This window comes from Lissotriton helveticus, chromosome 2_2, assembly GCF_964261635.1.
Source record: "Lissotriton helveticus chromosome 2_2, aLisHel1.1, whole genome shotgun sequence".
NCBI classification, from domain to species: Eukaryota; Metazoa; Chordata; class Amphibia; order Caudata; family Salamandridae; genus Lissotriton; species Lissotriton helveticus.
Window position 1 is genome coordinate 519408507 of NC_136060.1, and position 19871 is coordinate 519428377.

General features: G+C 51.7%; 1 protein-coding gene across 2 annotated transcripts in view; it reads right to left on the reverse strand.

Moving 5' to 3' along the window:
• Positions 1–8719, reverse strand: part of LOC144821612 (uncharacterized) — a 133853-nt gene extending 125134 nt beyond the window's left edge. For both annotated transcript variants that reach the window (XM_078678846.1, XM_078678847.1), the window contains exon 1: positions 8498–8719. In XM_078678846.1, the coding sequence (XP_078534972.1) occupies positions 8498–8586 (89 nt within the window). In that variant the 5' untranslated portion in view covers positions 8587–8719. The remainder of the gene's footprint in view (positions 1–8497) is intronic.
• Positions 8720–19871: the final 11152 nt, after the last annotated feature.

Below are 19871 nucleotides of genomic sequence, written 5' to 3' on the forward strand. Positions count from 1 at the left end.
TTCGACCTGCGATTCTGGTTGCTCCAGATTTGCACCAGCTCCCCTGAAAAGGAGCCCCCACTCTGACCCTCCTGGTTCGAGTGAGAAGCAATCTCCCGGTTCCGCGTGGATTGCTTTTGCCAAGTGTTGTTTGCTCCAATTCTGAAGCCGACAGCGCTGACGGCGAGAGCCTGCGTGGGACAGATCGTGACCCGCTCCTGGACGTCGCAGATGCCCCAGAGCCCACGTGACAGCGGAGAGAAGCTCCTCGACGACCACCTGATTGCGTCCGACATTGCCTGGTTCCGTCCTGGTTCCACCCTGGTCACTGCTGAGTGACCCAGACTCTGTCCCCTCTGCTTTCAGGTACTTTTCGACTTGAGTCCACCCTTGGACTCCACCGGACACTTCTCTTTCACCCCGCCTGCAGCCCTTTCAGCTTCAAGCACCAAGAGCCTGCGTGACGAAACCCGACTCAACTTCGACCCTGTGCACCTGCTTCCTGTGGGTGAGGTAACTTTGCTCCGCCGGTGTTCCCACACTGGTACACATCTCTAGGGTCTGTGTCTTAAGTTTTGTTCCTCTAGGTTCAGCGGAAGTGTCCTTAAACTCTAACTTTGTAACTTTTACGCACCATTGGTTAACATTGGTGCATGCGTGCGCTTTCTGCACTGCACCCGAATCCCGCTGGCTTTTCCCGACTTCAGCACTGCTTGTCCTGACTGCTCCCAGCGATTCCCTAGGCCCTAGGCCTAACCACTGTTCGATTGGTATCTCTTATACCACTTGTTTAGTATATGGTCTGAGTGGCCCCTCGCCCTCATCCATATTTGTGCAACTTTTGTATGTTATACAGTGCTTTTGATTTAACGCTTGTGCCCCTTTATTCATAAAGAATACTGGGGATTGTTTTAGTAATAAATACATATATTTTTATAATATATACTTGTGTGGTGTCCTTTCATTTGGTATTACAGGATTGTATGTGGTAAAACAGCTCGCTTAACACGACCTCTTAAGTTAAGCCTTTAGGCTGCTTAGTCCATGCTACCCCTAGGATAGCTTGTCTAACAAGGTTGACTTACAACCAGACACCATAAGGGATTGTTTGGTCTGATATCAGGTGGTTCCAGAATTGGAAACATCACCTATCAGGCCAACTTCTCACATTGGTGAGCAGCGGTGCGGATTTGAGCTTGCTGTTGTTTTACCATTGCAATCTTTTTATCAAATTGAAAGATCACATCAAGTACCTCTAGGTACATATAAATCAAAAGCTTAGCATATTTAAGTTCTACTGAACTTAGTAGTTGTAGGTTGAAGGGATTAGCACACCCTGACTACAACTCACTAGCCAGGTACAGTAGGCAAACACTTAGTGTAGGTAGGTGCATCACTTACACCACACTAGAGTCATGTCTGACGCAGGAAAAGCCTCAGGGTCTACTCCTGTGACAGTTGACCTTACCAAGGCAGCTTCCAGCTATGACAAATTAACCCGAAAGGACTTGATTGCCTTGTGCATCTCAAGAGGGTTAACAAGGGGCAGAAGTCCCACCAGTCCTATCCTGATAGCCATTCTAGAGCAGGATGACTTAGAGAAGGGAAATGCAGCTCCCTTAGAATCAGGAGATGGAGTGAACCCCCCTGTAACTGACATCACTCCAGAGGAGGAAGAAGAAGAGGAAGAAGAGGAGGAGGATGGTTCAGACATAGAAGATCCTGAAGATCAGGAACTAGGGGTTAACCAAGGTAAAGTTGCCAGGCTTAGCCAGGCCAACTTAGACCTACTGGGGAATGGAGAGGGCCAGCCCCTCCCCAGATCCCACCAGAGCATTTTCCCAGGCAACAGAAGAATGAGATCTCCCTCAGAGGACTCTCATATTTCTAGTGCCTTACGAGAATCTCAGAGAGGCAAGACTGCTTCTCAAAAGCTAGAGCATAAGGCCAGGATGAGAGCTGTCAAACTCCAGATAGAGAGGGAGGAGGTAGCCCTGGCCCAAGCTAGACTTGCCTTGGCAAGAGAGCAAAAATTGTGTGGCTTAGATGCCACTGGTGGCAGCAATATTCCTAAAGAGAAACCCAGGTCCTATGATAGTAGAAACCTGACAAAGAGTGTGCCCCCCTACAAGGAAGGGGATGACATCCACAAGTGGATAACTGCTCTTGAGAGAGCCTGCATGGTACAGCAGGTTCCTGAGGAACAGTGGGCAGCAATCTTATGGTACTCCTTTTCAGAGAAAGGGAGAGATAAGCTCCTCACTGTTAGACATGAGGATGCAAACAATTACAAAGTCCTGAAGAGTGTTCTGATAGATGGGTTTGGCTTAACCACTGAACAGTACAGGTTGAAGTTCAGAGACACCCAGAAGACACAGACACAGGACTGGACTGATTTTGTAGATTGTGCTACTAAGGCTCTGGAGGGTTGGCTAAATGGCAGCAAAGTACATGACTTCACAGGATTGTATAATTTGATTATGAGGGAGCAGATCCTAAGTAATTGTCAGAACCAGCTCTTACACCAGCACCTGGTGGACTCAGATTTGACCTCTCCCCAAGAATTGGGAAAGAGGGCAGATAAATGGGTCAGAACCAGGATTAGGCCTAAGAATCAGGACAGTAACCAGAAGAAGGAGTCTACCAAGCCTCAAGAAAAGGGTGGGGATAAAAGTAAGGAAAAGACTTCCCCAGGGTCCCAAAACTCCAAGAATGGGGGTGGGTCCCAAGACACTTGTTCAACTGAGAAAAAGCCCTATTGCCATGTCTGTAAGCAGGTTGGGCATTACAAAACAGACAACTGTTGTCCCAAGAATGGCAATAAAGAGAATATACCTCCAAAGCCAGCTCCAGCACCTCCTGTTACTGTCAGCAGTAATCCCCCAGGAAGTGGGAGCACGCCCAGGAACCTGGGTGGGTTTACTTTTGGAGCCCAGGAGGACCCTGGCCTATCCAGGTCCCCATCCCCAAATAATCTTGTTTATGAGACTGGCATGGGGGTTGCCAACTTCTCTGATTGCCCAAATACTTTGAGCAAATATAGACAAGAACCCATCATCAATGGTTTGAGAGTTGAGGCTTTTAGAGACACATGGGCTAGCATCACCATGGTGGCTGATGGTATAGTCCCCTCTAAACAACTTTTACCTGGTGCCACATACCAGGTGACAAACATTGATGGCATCAAAACAAATCATCCCATGGCAGTAGTAAGTCTCAGCTGGGGAGGTGTCACTGGCCCAAAGAGAGTGGCAGTGTCATCAAACTTGCCTGTGGACTGTCTACTTGGTAATGATTTGGAAATCTCAGCCTGGGCTGAGGTTGAACAGGAAACCCATTCTAGAATGGTAAATTCCAATGGAAAGGTTAGTGGGGCTGTAATGGCTACAGCCCCAATTCAAGATGTCCTTCCTGGAAAGGTTGGTAGGGCTGAGCAACTCTCTGCCCCATCTTTAGCAAAAGCTCTTCCTGAACAGAATAGCAAAGCTGTTATGATAACAGCAGAAACCCAAACTGAGTCTCCTCCTGAAAAGGTTGGTGGGGCTGTGATGGCCACAGCCCAAACTCAAACTGATAGGTGTGTTGTGAAGCCTGAAATGATGGATAACTCCACACAAACTGAGAGCACAGAGGAGGACAAGAAATCTCCCCCTCACCAGACTTTAGGAAAGGATCAGCCTCCTCAGGGAACTGATCTTACCCCTGATGAAGGAACTGCCCCAGAGGTGGTTAGGCCTAGCCTGACAGAGCCTCTGATGTCAGTGGACCCTTCTCAGGTGGGACCCAGTCTGGAACAGGTAACCTGCCCCTCTCTACCTTGCCTTACTCAGCCCATGGCTGCAGAGGACAAGAAGGACAGTGACACCCAGAGGGCCCCCTGTCAAATAAAGCACCCCCATCAACAGATTAGGGGCACCAAAACTAGTAGCCCTAGTGAGGTGAAAACTTTAAAAACTCCTGAGGGAGCCCCCTTAAAAACAGTTAGGGACCTCCCACAGGTGGATTCTGTTGGGCACAGCCAAACCTGGGACACAAAGGGCCCAAACCTGAACTGTCCCTCCAGCAAGCCAAACAGAGGGACCCAGCCTCCAGCTTTAGGTAGCCAGAGGCTGACCCTGAGAGCACAGTGCAACTCAGTTAAAGAAAGAAAGGCACACATGGTGGAAGATAATTGGAGGAAGCTAAGCCCTAAATTAGTAGAGCCTCACTTCAATACTCCATATCCAAACCAGCCTTTAACTTTGCATAAACACACCCAAGGTAGTGATTCCCTATGGTGGAGACCCTCTAATACCCCAAGGGTGAGGGACTGCTTAGTGGACCATGAGACAGGGGGTACCCATGCTAGTGCAGGTACTTCCTTATATGGCCACTCAGGCAATATAGGCTTACCTGGCCAAGGATAGCCTTATCTCCTTTCGTTTGGGGGGGGGGGGGTTGTGTAGGAAGGTGGCTACCTGACTATGGTTACCCCAGATTTTTTGCCTGTGTTTAGCTAGTTTTTGACTTAGTTGACCTGGTTCCCTGCTAATCAGGGCCCCAGGCCATCTGCTCTCTCTGTAAAATGGATTCCATGTACCCTAGGTACATACCACAATTGGAAATGGACTCCTTGTCAGCCCCTGTATAAGGCACTATAGGTGCCCAGGGCATAGGGGCCACCAAGGCCTACCAGGGGCTGCAGCATATCTTTTGCCACCCCTGGCTGGTTCTTAAATTGACACAACTGGCTGATCACTCAGCTGGGGTAAGGTGGTGTAATCACCCCTTACTTAGATATAGTATACCTATATCTAAACCTATATCTGGACACATAGAAACCTGTGAGCCACTCCAATGGAAGGCCTCATCAATCCTGGAGGCAGAGTGTGTGGTTTAATGTGAGATGGAGCTCTAGCATGAGCTGAGCCTGTCTTCAGCTGTCGGGAACAACTCCCTAAGCTGTTTCAGGATAATGCCATACCATATACTCTTAAGTGCCTTATAATCCTCGCGGTTACATAGCAACTCTGGTTTGGCTTTATCAAAACATGTCGTGTAAGGTGTCATACGATTTGGAATACTATCCCCTCGCCAGTTCTGGCGACGGGGATAGCATTCCACCCCTCTAGAGGGGTAAGACATGTTACTTTACTTAAATGCGGTTAATTTCTAAAAGGACCTTGGATCCACAAAATGGATGCCTCTGCCACAGACAAGAGTCTGACCCCCTGAAGCTGACCGAAACTCAGCCAAATGGGGCCTGGACAAAGGGTTTCCTGTCGCAGGGAGGTGTTACCACCCCCCAGACAGGAGATAGTGGATTGTAGCAGGGAGGTTTGAAAGAAACCAGACACTGCTTGGGGCGCACAAGGCTGCCCCTTGCATAATCCGGCCAAACCGGTTCTGGGGCACTCCAGCCCTCATGACCGTGCAGCCCACGAGTGACCCTCGAAGCTGTACACCGGGGTTTGAGAAGCCCCAACCCTGAGCCACTCTTGCACCGAAGCTCACCCCTCTACACTCATCGAGTGCTGCGTGGGGCCCTTCTGCTACTTTTGGCTCAACGCGTTGGCCCGGTCACTTGCCAGCCGGCTTGTGGCCCCTGTGCCGACGAAACTTGAAATTCGACCTGCGATTCTGGTTGCTCCAGATTTGCACCAGCTCCCCTGAAAAGGAGCCCCCACTCTGACCCTCCTGGTTCGAGTGAGAAGCAATCTCCCGGTTCCGCGTGGATTGCTTTTGCCAAGTGTTGTTTGCTCCAATTCTGAAGCCGACAGCGCTGACGGCGAGAGCCTGCGTGGGACAGATCGTGACCCGCTCCTGGACGTCGCAGATGCCCCAGAGCCCACGTGACAGCGGAGAGAAGCTCCTCGACGACCACCTGATTGCGCCCGACATTGCCTGGTTCCGTCCTGGTTCCACCCTGGTCACTGCTGAGTGACCCAGACTCTGTCCCCTCTGCTTTCAGGTACTTTTCGACTTGAGTCCACCCTTGGACTCCACCGGACACTTCTCTTTCACCCCGCCTGCAGCCCTTTCAGCTTCAAGCACCAAGAGCCTGCGTGACGAAACCCGACTCAACTTCGACCCTGTGCACCCGCTTCCTGTGGGTGAGGTAACTTTGCTCCGCCGGTGTTCCCACACTGGTACACATCTCTAGGGTCTGTGTCTTAAGTTTTGTTCCTCTAGGTTCAGCGGAAGTGTCCTTAAACTCTAACTTTGTAACTTTTACGCACCATTGGTTAACATTGGTGCATGCGTGCGCTTTCTGCACTGCACCCGAATCCCGCGGGCTTTTCCCGACTTCAGCACTGCTTGTCCTGACTGCTCCCAGCGATTCCCTAGGCCCTAGGCCTAACCACTGTTCGATTGGTATCTCTTATACCACTTGTTTAGTATATGGTCTGAGTGGCCCCTCGCCCTCATCCATATTTGTGCAACTTTTGTATGTTATACTGTGCTTTTGATTTAACGCTTGTGCCCCTTTATTCATAAAGAATATTGGGGATTGTTTTAGTAATAAATAGATATATTTTTATAATATATACTTGTGTGGTGTCCTTTCATTTGGTATTACAGGATTGTATGTGGTAAAACAGCTCGCTTAACACAACCTCTTAAGTTAAGCCTTTAGGCTGCTTAGTCCATGCTACCCCTAGGATAGCTTGTCTAACAAGGTTGACTTACAACCAGACACCATAAGGGATTGTTTGGTCTGATATCAGGTGGTTCCAGAATTGGAAACATCACCTATCAGGCCAACTTCTCACAGTCAGTTATTATCAGAAAAGCTATTTTTAAAGACAAATGGCCAGTTCTAGCAAAAGAAAGCGAGCTAGCAAAGAACAGGTGTTCTGTTCATTCCACCCCAGCTCCAACTCCAACGGCATACCACCGTCACAAGACCTCTGCGACTACCTAGCCACCTTCTTCCACCGCAAAATCGCCGACATCCACAACAGCTTCAATAACCAGGCCCCTGACAGACACTGACACATAAGACTCACTGCCCCCCCCCCCGCCACACCGACCTCCTGCTCTCCTGGACCCACGTCAACGGTGACAACACCATCAAAATCATGAAAACCCTCCACTCCGGCTCACCATCCGACCCCTGCCAGCACCACGTCTTCAACAAAGCAAGCTCCATCATCGCACCCCACCTCCGGAGGATTGTCAACAACTCCTTCGAGGCCACCACCTTCCCACAGCACCGAAACTGCCCTCATGGCTGCCACTGACGACATCAGGACCCTGCTGGACCTCTCGGCTGCCTTCGACACCGTCTGCCACCGCACCCTACGCACACGCCTCCACGACGCAGGGATCCGCGACAAAGCACAAGACTGGACCACCTCCTTCCAAATCGACAGAACCCAGAGATTCCACCCCCCCTATTCCGATCTGAAGCCACCGAGATCACCTGCGGCGTACCCCAGGGATCCTCCCTCAGCCCGACGCTGTTCAACATCTACATGGCACCACTCGCCCACATCGTCCGACTGCACGACCTCAACATCGTCTAGTACGCCGACGACACCCAGATGATCCTCTCCCTCACTAAAGCCCCCAAAACCAAGGGTGGTCGCTTGTCAGGCCGCAGCGCCTGCAGCAAAGCAGCTCCAGCCCAGGAAGTCACAACTCTCTCCACACCTAGGGTTGTATGTTCTTAGAACGTATTCCGTTGCAACGCATGCCTTTACCACGCATGCGTTACAACGGAATGGGTTTTCAACGCATAACCTTTTCCTCTAATTCATGCGTGGTGACGTCGTACGTCGTTAAGAAGAAACTGAAGTTTTTTTCCTTTTCCTCTTAAACGACGACGATTGCCTGCACATTCTGACGTGATTTCAGGTGAGGTTTTTGTTTGGGGGGGTGGGGGGAGACCCCCCGAAGCCCTCCTTGTTTATTTTGAACCTTTACCACATATGCCTTTACTACTTACCTCGTAGTAAAGGTATGCGTGGTAAATGCTTTCGTGTTAACCACGCATGCGTTGTAATGCATGCGTGGTTAATGTATTCGTGGAAACGGCCGCGTTGTAGTGGCCGTTTCCCCACACCTAGCTGCCGCTCATCACCGGGGCTGGCAGGCTGGGGAGGGGGCTGCAGAGGATCACACCAGGATCAGAGTCAGAATAAGGGGCATTCTTAGAGAATGCTTTATGCACATACAGGAGATTGTATTATTGCAATCAGGCAATTATGCATTGTGTACATGAGATGTTAGAATAAGTTTTAGAAAATGTATTATGGGTGAATAATTGTTATGTAAAGGAGGCGTCTGAGGTCCTTGGATTGTTAGAAAGGGATGGATCTTGATTAATTACAGTAATGAGGTGAATATATCGAGTTAAGGCCAGGCAGCCCCAGGGGGGCTCTGTCACCTGCACAGGGTGTCTGTCTCTGGACTATGCAAATGACCCTGCATATATTATGCAAATGAGGGCGCGCGCAGCCGCGAGGAGGGCGGGGCCGCCCGGGTCTGCACCGCCGCCCGCCGCCCAGGCCCGGCCCCCGCCCGCCGCACTCACTTGTGGAAGGTGATGGGCCGCCCCAGGCTGTCCACCGACGAGAAGCGGTGGTAGGTGGAGCACTTGAGCGCCACGCAGTAGCGAGGCATGCCGGGCCGGTCCCGGGAGCCCCCGGCGCCGCCGCCGGTGCTGCACACACCTAAGATGGCCGATGGAAGGGCGGGCGATTCGCGGCCGGTGTAGCTCTCAGGCTGAGGCGGCCGCGACGCTGCCTACACCCAAGATGGCGGCGGGGAGGGTCGCGGCTGCGCAGCGCCGCCGACTCTATGGTTCCTGCATACACTCAAGATGGCCGACAGGAAGGGTCTCCGCTGCGCGAGCGTCTCACTCTCTATGGGGCTGTTAAATACATTCAAGATGGCCGACAGCACGGTGTAGCGCAGCACGTCTCAGACTCTATGGTTCTTCTACATACACTCAAGATGGCGGCGGCGAGGGTCGCGGCTGCGCAGCGCCGCCGACTCTATGGTTCTACCGCATACACTCAAGATGGCCGACGGGCTGGGTCTCCGCTGCGGAGCGTCTCACTCTCTATGGGTCTGTTAAATACATTCAAGATGGCCGACAGAAAGGGTCTCTTCAAGCAGCGTAGCACGTCTCAGACTCTATGGTTCTACCAAATACACCCAAGGTGGCGGCGGGAAGGGTCGCGGCTGCGCAGCGCCGCGGACTCTATGGTTCTACTGCATACACTCAAGATGGCCGACAGGAAGGGTCTCTCCTGTGCAGCGCAGCACGTCTCAGACTCTATGGTTCTACTGCATACACTCAAGATGGCCGACAGGAAGGGTCTCCGCTGCGGGAGCATCTCAGGCTCTATGGGTCTGTTAAATACATTCAAGATGGCCGACAGGAAGGGTCTCTCCTGTGTAGCGCAGCACGTCTCAGACTCTATGGTTCTGCTAAATACACCCAAGGTGGCGGATGGGAAGGGTCTGTGCACGGAGCGCCTCTAAGACTCTATGGTTTTATTCCATACAACCAAGATGGAGGGCGGGAAGGGTCAAAGTCACGTACCACGGCTCAGATTCGATGGCTCTGATAAATACACTCAAGATGGCGGACGTCGAGTCTGCGCGTGGAGCGCGTCTCAGTCTCTATGGTTCCTCTGTTACATACACCCAAGATGGCGGCGGAAGGGCAGTTCCTAATTTGTTAAAAGTGGATAAAGAGGTGCAGGTTCTCGCCAGGAGGCCCCCGCAGCAGCACCAATGACAGTCATAACTACCACGTTTTCAGTTTACTTATGTGTGACATTCTCATATGGTGTATTTATTTTTACTTTTCTCCTGGACTTAGGCATACATGCCAACATGTTAGGACAAGGACAGGGGAGATTTAAAATACAAACTCGGGAGAATGTAAATTCCCCATTGACTTCTATTGTAGGAAAGGCTATTTCAGGTGGGAGACCGCTAAAATAAAGCCATTTTTGGCTTGAAAAATCAGCCTGAATCTGCATGTATGTTTAGGCGAAACACGCGAGTCAATACCGCTCATCGCCAATGTGGTGTCTTGGGCTTTAGGCTCACATACTTTCACGATAAGTGAGACATTCACACACTTAGGTATGCATAGCTACCAAGGTTTCAGGTGGGGGCTCACTGCAGCACTCTCCAAGGTGGGGGCTGACTGTAGCACTCTCCCAGGTGGGGGTTGACTGCAGCGCTCTCCCAGGTGGGTGCTCACCGCAGCGCTCTCCCAGGTGGGTGCTGACTGCAGCGCTCTCCCAGGTGGGAGCTCACCGCAGCACTCTCCCAGGTGGGTGCCTATTGCAGCACTCTCCCAGGTGGGGGCTGACTGTAGCACTCTCCCAGGTGGGGGCTGACTGTAGCACTCTCCCAGGTGGGGGCTCACTGCAGCGCTCTCCCAGGTGGGGGCTCACCGCAGCACTCTCCCTGGTGGGTGCTCACCGCAGCACTCTCCCAAGTGGGGGCTCACTGCAGCACTCTCCCAGGTGGAGGCTCAACACTGCACTCTCCCTGGTGGGTGCTGACTGCAGCGCTCTCCCAGATGAGTGCTGACCGCAGCACTCTCCCAGGTGGGTGCTCACTGCAGCACTCTCCCAGGTCGGGGCTGACTGCAGTGTTCTCCCAGGTGGGGGCTCACTGCTGCCCTCTCCCAGGTGGGGGCTGACTGCTGCGCTCTCCCAGGTGGGGGCTGACTGCTGCGCTCTCCCAGGTGGGGGCTGACTGCTGCGCTCTCCCAGGTGGGAGCTCACCGCAGCACTCTCCCAGGTGGGGGCTGACTGCAGTGCTCTCCCAGGTGGGGGCTCACTGCTGCGCTCTCCCAGGTGGGGGCTCACCGCTGCGCTCTCCCAGGTGGGGGCTCACTGCAACGCTCTCTCAGGTGGGGGCTCACTGCAACGCTCTCCCAGGTGGGGGCTGACCACTGCGCTCTCCCAGGTGGGGGCTCACTGCAGCACTCTCCCAGGTGGGTGCTCACTCAATCACTCTCCCAGGTGGGTGCTCACCGCAACACTCTCCCAGGTGGGTGCTGACTGCAGCGCTCTCCCAGGTGGGTGCCTATTGCAGCACTCTCCCAGGTGGGGGCTGACTGTAGCACTCTCCCAGGTGGGGGCTGACTGTAGCACTCTCCCAGGTGGGGGCTCACTGCAGCGCTCTCCCAGGTGGGGGCTCACCGCAGCACTCTCCCAGGTGGGTGCTCACCGCAGCACTCTCCCAGGTGGGTGCTGACTGCACGCTCTCCCAGGTGGGGGCTCACTGCAGCACTCTCCCAGGTGGAGGCTCAACGCTGCACTCTCCCAGGTGGGTGCTGACTGCAGCGCTCTCCCAGATGAGTGCTGACCGCAGCACTCTCCCAGGTGGGTGCTCACTGCAGCACTCTCCCAGGTCGGGGCTGACTGCAGTGTTCTCCCAGGTGGGGGCTCACTGCTGCCCTCTCCCAGGTGGGTGCTGACTGCTGCGCTCTCCCAGGTGGGGGCTGACTGCTGCGCTCTCCCAGGTGGGGGCTGACTGCTGCGCTCTCCCAGGTGGGAGCTCACCGCAGCACTCTCCCAGGTGGGGGCTGGCTGCAGTGCTCTCCCAGGTGGGGGCTCACTGCTGCGCTCTCCCAGGTGGGGGCTCACCGCTGCGCTCTCCCAGGTGGGGGCTCACTGCAACGCTCTCCCAGGTGGGGGCTCACTGCAACGCTCTCCCAGGTGGGGGCTGACCACTGCGCTCTCCCAGGTGGGGGCTCACTGCAGCACTCTCCCAGGTGGGTGCTCACTCAATCACTCTCCCAGGTGGGTGCTCACCGCAACACTCTCCCAGGTGGGTGCTGACTGCAGCGCTCTCCCAGGTGGGTGCTGACTGCAGCGCTCTCCCAGGTGGGGGCTCACTGCAGCGCTCTCCCAGGTGGGTGCTGACTGAAGCACTCTCCCAGGTGGGGGCTCACTGCTGCGCTCTCCCAGGTTGGGGCTCACCGCAGCACTCTCCCAGGTGGGTGCTGACTGCTGCGCTCTCCCAGGTGGGGGTCACCGCAGCACTCTCCCAGGTGGGGGCTCACCGCAGCACTCTCCCAGGTGGGGGCTCACTGCTGCGCTCTCCCAGGTGGGTGCTCACCGCAGCACTCTCGCAGGTGGGGGCTCACTGCAGCGCTCTCCCAGGTGGGTGCTCACCGCAGCACTCTCCCAGGTGGGGGCTCACTGCAGCACTCTCCCAGGTGGGGGCTCACTGCAGCGCTCTCCCAGGTGGGGGCTCACTGCAGCACTCTCCCAGGTGGGGGCTCACTGCAGCACTCTCCCAGGTGGGGGCTCACTGCTGCGCTCTCCCAGGTGGGGGCTCACTGCAGCACTCTCCCAGGTGGGGGCTCACTGCAGCGCTCTCCCAGGTGGGGGCTCACCGCAGCACTCTCCCAGGTAGGGGCTCACTCCTGCGCTCTCCCAGGTGGGTGCTGACTGTAGCACTCTCCCAGGTGGGTGCTCACCGCAGCGCTCTCCCAGGAGGGGGCTCACCGCAGCACTCTCCCACGTGGGGGCTCACTGCTGCGCTCTCCCAGGTGGATGCAGTATGACACAGTGACAGGGAATGGCTTTACAGTGTCTTGTGTCTCTGTTCCCACGGCTGCCACAGCATGTGAGGCTCACTTTGCCTCATCCAAGGGGTGCTCCTCTCTCTTCGTTTCGCCGGGATAGAAAGGTCGGCGGCTCGGGTTAGCGGACAGTCATGCAACGGGCCGGCACAACTTAAACTGCGACATGTAGGAGCTGCAAATAGTGCTGGCGTCTTACGCTGGCGGCGACTCTTTAGCCCCCTTCCCAGCTCTCACTTGTTTCTGGACAGGTCGGAGTCTTGGTGGAAGGGAGCATCAGGGGCATGGGCATGCGGGCAGTGCCAGGGGCCTCACCGGTGGACACCGGTGCACCCTCTGGGAGGCCTCTCCTTGCCCTGTCCTGCCTCGGTCACTGATGCTGGCAGCAGGGGTGGGGGGCCTCCTGTTACCGCTAAGCTTCCCTCCCAACGAGGAACTGTGGAAGCCCTGGCAGCAAAACACGCGGGTCAGACATGAGGCCCAGATTGCAGTGAGCAGAGTCCAAGAAGTGGTAAGGAGACAGACTAGAGCTGTCTCTTCCCAAGACAAAAAGTTGTTTAAAAAATGATTTTCATTTTCTGTGTTTACTGTCTATGCCTGTGGTTGTTACAGTTAAAAATTGTAATTTTAGCCTGCCTGTAATTGCATATTTTCAACACTAATCCTTTATGGGTTCCGGAGTGGCGTGCTACTCGCCAGAAAAGCGCTTCAACGCCCATCAGGGGTAACAAGTGCTATATGAATGCAAATCTTTCTTCCCCTTTTATCCATCGCTATCCTTCTCACTCCAAGTAACAGACTAATATCCAGCACTGAAATTACCTCATATTTCACCATATTAATTCACCACTAATCCTCTATAGGCTCCCTGAATAGCATGCGTCAACAAGCGAGCGATAAATAAATACAAACCTTTGTCCTACTCTATCCTTCTGCTATCATTCCAAATCCAAATAACCGACTAACCTATCCACCACTTAAAATGTACTTGCATGTTTCACTATACTAATTCAACACTAATCCTTTTTGGGTCCCGGAGTAGCGTGCTACCCGCCGAAAAAGCACTTTGACGCCTCGTCAGGGGTAGTAAGCGCTATATAAATGCAATTACAATACAATACAATACAATGTGGTGTCTTGGCTTTAGGCTCACATACTTTGTCAATAAGTGAGACACACACACACTTAGGTAGGGTACTTAGAACTGGCCACAAGCACGTGGACTCCTTTTATTGGCAGTGTCACCTGACCAGTGACGCCTGTGTTGGATGGGTGTAAAGACCAGCCCTCAGTAGACACTAGACTGCATCCAGTAGGACACAACATGTGTGACACTTTATTGTGAGTGAAATAAGACAGTTTCATCTATGTCAAGGGATCATTTTTAGAAATGATGCTCTTTTCTTATGTGTGATGTAGCAGGCGCAGGCGTGATGTCACGTAATATCGCGCACACATCAGAGGGGCATCTCGGCACTGATGTGCAGTCTTGCGTGGAATAAAAAGGGACCTTAACGAAGCTGCAACAGCCTGAAACCATTGGAGACAGGAAACATGGAGAGTGGCCTAGCAGACTGCATCCTGTGAGAAATATAGTATTAATATGAGAAACTCAGGGTCTTTCCTGTGACATCCCAGACTGACCAGGGGCAAGCATGGAGGGCCTCAGGCCTCAACAGCTGGACTTCTGGCACAAAGGACCATCCGTGAATAAGCTTCATAGACTGCTAGACAACAAGTAACCTCAGGTGGTGCTTGGGAGGATCAGTTCTTCCCATTTTACAGACCAGGAGCTTCCTACCATCCTTTCCTTGTCCTTCTCTCTCTGTTCTTTGCTTTGGTGTTCATTCATTCCATTCTCCTTTTTCTCCGCTCTCTACGTTTGCTTTCTCCCCTCCTCTTCTTGTTCTCTAACTCCGCCCTGCTTCCATCACCCCTCCTACTTTGCCACAATCGTATTTATTCTCATTTTTTCAACTTTCTGTCTTCCCCTATTCTCTATCCTATTCACATATTTACCCTTCTCTTGGTTTTCACTTCTTGCTTCTTCTCAACTTCATCTCTGTCTCTTCATTGGGATATTGTTTCCTCCCTCCTGGTTTTCCCCCCTTCCCTTCCTCTGCTCACAACCTTTCATCCTTTACTTCGCTCTGCCCCTCTCCCGCTTGTCCTCACTCCTAGTCTCACTTGCTCCTTCAATCTCCATCTCCCTTTCTTCCTCCTTTCCTGCTCTCTTGCTTTGTCTACCAATTTCCCTCATTCTATCTTCTCCTTTCCTTTTATCTCCCCCCACTTTCCATCCTCCTGTTTACTTCTCTCTCCTCAATCCTCCAGTTGTCTCCATTCCTTCCCTTCTTAATGGTCTTCTCCCCCCTTCTACCTCTTAGCGCGATCCCACCACCCTTTGTCTCTTCTTTCACTCTACTTCCTCTCACCTACTCACAGCCTCTTCCCTTTGGCCCTCCTTCCTCCCTTTGCACCACTTGTATCCCTCCTGCTCTCTCCCGTATCGTGGTGACAACAGAATGGCGGAGCGCGATGTTATGCCACCATTGGTAACGCAGCGCTCCAGCATTCTAAAAATACCTTAGGATGCGCTGTATTTACAATAATAAGCATATCCCTGCAATTCCCCTAGCGCTGGCACTAACTTAAGCTGCTTAGCACCAACGCAGGCACCCTTGTATCACAGTCCAAGGGTGTCTGCGTTGTAGAGAATCATTGTTCATGTGCAAGAAGGTGTCCGTTCCTGCACATAAACAATCACGAATGGCGATTTGTAACTTATATGTGTGCTGCACAATGCATCACATAAAGAAGTTGCAACTCCTCATTATTTAATGATTATGTCATCCATACGCGAAAGGCTCACATGGGCCCCCAAGTGAAATGTTGTGATTTGATATTGTCATGCCACGGGATTAAAGGCCCGCCAGGCGTCGACCAGTCCATGCACCCCCCATGAAGTCCACAAGAGGCCTGCGTGTCGATGTCAATTGGCGAGAAGGCCAGCGGTCAGCCTCCTCATCCTCAACGACGGTAAAGTCAGCACTCAGTAGAAACCCACCCTCCGGAAGCTGGTGAAGAAGTGCACCGATATCTGAAAAAGCACCGCGTGTAGTGGTGCCGTGGGGATGTAAAGTGAAGCAGTGTTAAGCACGGTGCCCTCACATTGACCCGCAATCTCTCCCATGGGGATCAGGCAACACATGCTGTATGGTAAGCGGGAACGTTTTACGCACTAGTATGCCCACTCCTCTCGACCCCGTTGTATATTCCACATGGGTGACCATTTTATAACCCCCCCCTTCTGCCTAATGCGTAGCAGGTATCACCTTGTAAATGTGTCTCCTGGTGGAGAACTGTCAGGTGAGTGTCTCTTGAGGTACTGCACCACTACACCCCGTTTGATCTTGTCCCCCAGCCCATTGACATTCCAGCAAAGGGTCTTAAAGGCAGAGGTCATCAAGGGCTCGGCCATGGAGCTTAAATACCCAAGAGGCGACAATGGCACGAGAGGTCAGTCCCTCACCCACTGTACATAAGGACCCAGCTCAGAGCAGAAGACTCATTCCAACAACCCTTCTACCCACCCAATACCTACAGACCCCCTTTTTTAGGCAGGGGCGGAAGGGGCAGGGGCAGAAGAAGAAACAGCAACCAAAGCAACCAAGTACACTGGGGAACAGAGGACCCAACTACGAATCCTTCTCGGAGCAAGACACCGCAGGCAGGACCCATGTGGTTCCCAAAATCCGGACCCTGTGGTTTTCCCGATATCGAGGTCCAATACCCGTGTCACGAAACCTCAACGTACCGAGACGATTTTGGTGTCTACGAACCGATAATGATTAGGACATCATTCCTATGTATTTGCGTTACAATCGAGGGTTGCCAACACCCCTAAATCACAGTTTCCGTCCCATCCCTTAAACTCCATTTTGTGAACGGCATCCATCTTGCATCTTGCCCTCATGATAAGTCAATTAAAGGTCGAGCTTGATCCAAATAGACACGTCCACCTTTCGTGACTTTCCCCTGACCTGTCCCAACTGACTCCACTGTCTTCGGCCAAACCTGTTTAGGCAGCTCCTCGCCCAGTGGCCGAATACGATAGCATCTACGCATAACATTCCACGAACCATTCACTACATACAGCCCATGTTTCCTTCAAACACGCACCTGTCCCCGTATCTTGTTTATGGCCCTTTTATGGCTAGGTTGTACCTTCCTTTATTGGTGGTTCATCTATATCTGATGGGAGTTCCCGATCCAACTGGGTAATCTATCAGCAAACTGGACATCTAAAATATGGGCTTGCTTACATGACTTCGCTCTTTGTATTGTTGTAGAAATATGTGTGTTGCCATACCATAAACTCAAGAATTCTTGCTTGAAGCCATATATTTGATATATAAGGAGACGGCTGGTTCTGTAAAAACGAACAGTCTCCCAAGAACCTACTCTCTGTGTGGTGTACTTCTGGGACACGTGTTACTTGGTAGCTACCAATAAAACTTGATCTTTGACTGCGACTAGAAGACTACGTGTTTCTGTGGTCCGGAACAAGGGAACTCAGAGGTCTTCGGGTGTTATCCCCTGACACCAGCGGGTTCCTAAAAACCCGTTACCTCAGTTGGCGCCCAACTCGGGGCGATATCAAGCGGTGACGGTCCAAGCCAGATGTTCGTGAGGAGCTTCGTGTGAAAATTCCGGAGGACGGCCAGCCACTTCAGCGACCCCTGTATGTCGACGTGGTTCCAAAGGTCTTTGCTGCGAGGTTCCCCGCATCCCGACGGCTACGAAGGACTGCTGCCCTGACTATCGCCTTGTTTTGGACCCAGTGATCCTTGGTAGAGCGAAACGATAGACGAGTCTTCTAGCGACGTCATCGATCTTCAAATACTTCAGTTAAGTATAAGTGGAGCGTCTCCTAGTCCTTAGTTTGTTCTTAGTTTTTGGTATCCTTGAGATACGACTTGATTTGGAACTTGCAAGCCCCAAAGCCGAAGGACTCGTGTATTCACGAGAAATATCGTAACAGATAATCCTTTGAAGTTTGAAGCTAGACCAGTGAGCGAAGATGCCTGGTTTTAGCAAACTTGGAAACTTGTTTTGTCTTGGTTGTAGTAAGGACTCCCAATTGGAAGATTCTTATCCGGTTCCTCCAATTGGAACTCCAATGTATGAACTCTATGCGAAGCACGGCGTAGGTCCTATCACATATAACGAGGTATGGATAAAATACACCCGCAAGGATGGTGTTTTAAAATGGCCCCAATATGGTAGTTTCGACCAAGAAATATTAGATAACTTAGAGGTCAAATTGTTCAAGAAGAAAGCCCGGCCGGCAATGTTTGACTCTTTCCGCTTATGGCGCAAGGAAGCCAAACAGAAAGAAATAAGATTAGCAAAAAAGAATAAAAGAGGTATGTCAATGGTGCAAGCTGCCGTTGCATACAGAGATAACGAGGAAGAGCAGGAGAGCGAACAGATGCTTAGGAGCAAGAAACTAGCGATAGATAAATGTTACCCAATGCTGCCAAATAGAGGAAAAAGTCAACAGGAAGGATCCGAGAAAGATCCATTGATGTCCCACCTATTAAATTCTCCGCCACCCTATGCACAAAATGCCACAGCACCTCCGCAACCTTTCGTTGCACCTTTGGTAGCTGTAATACAGGCTCCTTTACCGCACTCACCAGCTACTCTTCAGCTGGCTCCTGTTTCTTTGGCACAGCCTCCTCAAGGCTCACCGATCACATCTATTTCTCCTACCGTTCCTTCTAAAATTTCGCCTAGCGCACCTTCTAGTCTCTCTGATACTCGTTCTACGAACACTTCTGTTTCTACTTTGCGTGACTCTGTTCTACTACCAGCTATTCCTCCACTTTCACCTTTCGTCTGGCATAAAATGGCCAGCATTGTTACTAACTTTCCTTCACCACTTTTTCGGTCGCCTAAAACGACCCCTAACATGGAACGAAGACAATTACGAAGCCAAATGCCTGATTATCAGGAAAGAGAAACATTGAATAAGTTAGCACGAAATTGGGCTATGGATACAGCGAGATATGATGTAGAGTCTGTCATGAACGTTTTCCGTCAATGGGATGAACCAACGCAAAGATACGTCTTTGAGCAGATGTGTGTTTTCCTGTGTGAGGATTTGGAAGATAATGGTCAGAAGAGCAACCTGCAGGAGTTGTGTAGGTTACGATTTAAATTTGGGGAGGGTATGATAGTTGGTCCAGACGTTGAAAGAGCAGTAGAGATATTATTATCACATCGAAGTACAGGTGGTAATTCTGGGTCATCCTCTGACAGTGGTATGTATAGTAGGAAAAGAGCGAGACAGTACCCTATGAGAGAGGTTCCTCCGGTTTGGAGGGAAGGTGATGCAAACGCAGTTCCACCGGTTCTGCCTCATTTCCAGCGTGTATGGGTACATGTCCCCTGGAAAAGATCCGAAGTTCTAGCACTCAAGCAGACACTACCCGATCCCCGTAAAAACCCGACTGGGTATTATAAGGAGTTGTCCCAAACTGCAAGCTCATGTATAATGAATTTAGCGGATATAGACATGTTGTTTGGGAACATTGTTCCACATCCTTTATGGAGTAAGATACGTCATACGGATCATGACCAAGAATTAGGTGACTCATGGGCAAACATTGCGACTACAGATGCTAGACAAATCGGTGGTTTCAAGCCTGAGCCGTTAATAGCTGAACTTCCTGGTAGAATTATCGCATACATGAAGACAATTATGCCTGAAGTACGTGTAAACTGGGACAAGCTATCCGCGTGCAAGCAGAAGAAAGACGAGAATGTGTCTGACTTCTTCACGAGATTTGAGGAAACCTTCACTGACCATAGTGGTCAGGATATGGCTACCGAGGGTGGCCAAAGACTGTTTGTAGACAAGTTTGTACACAATTTGCTTCCTGAATTGTGTGCTAAACTAAAAGACTCAGAAAGTGCTTGGGCTGTCTCTACGTCAGCGCAGATTCTAGCAACAGCCCAGTACTATGAAAATAGGAGTAAAGACGAGTTAGACAAGGCAGACAAAAAGACGAAAGATTTGAAAACTAAAGTTCTTCTCCAACAGGCCTATCAGCCTCGTATGGCTAGCCAGCCTAATTATCTACAGAATCAGCAGTACTCTAGAGACGCGCAAGGAAACGAGCTTTCCCATCAGCGTCCTACGTATGGCCCGAATCAATGTGCGTATTGCAAAGAAGAGGGCCATTTTAGGAATAATTGTCCGGCTCTTGCACGACGCTTAAACGGTGCACAAGGTGTAAGGGAAAGAGGTGTTCAGCATGCCTCTAGAGGTAGA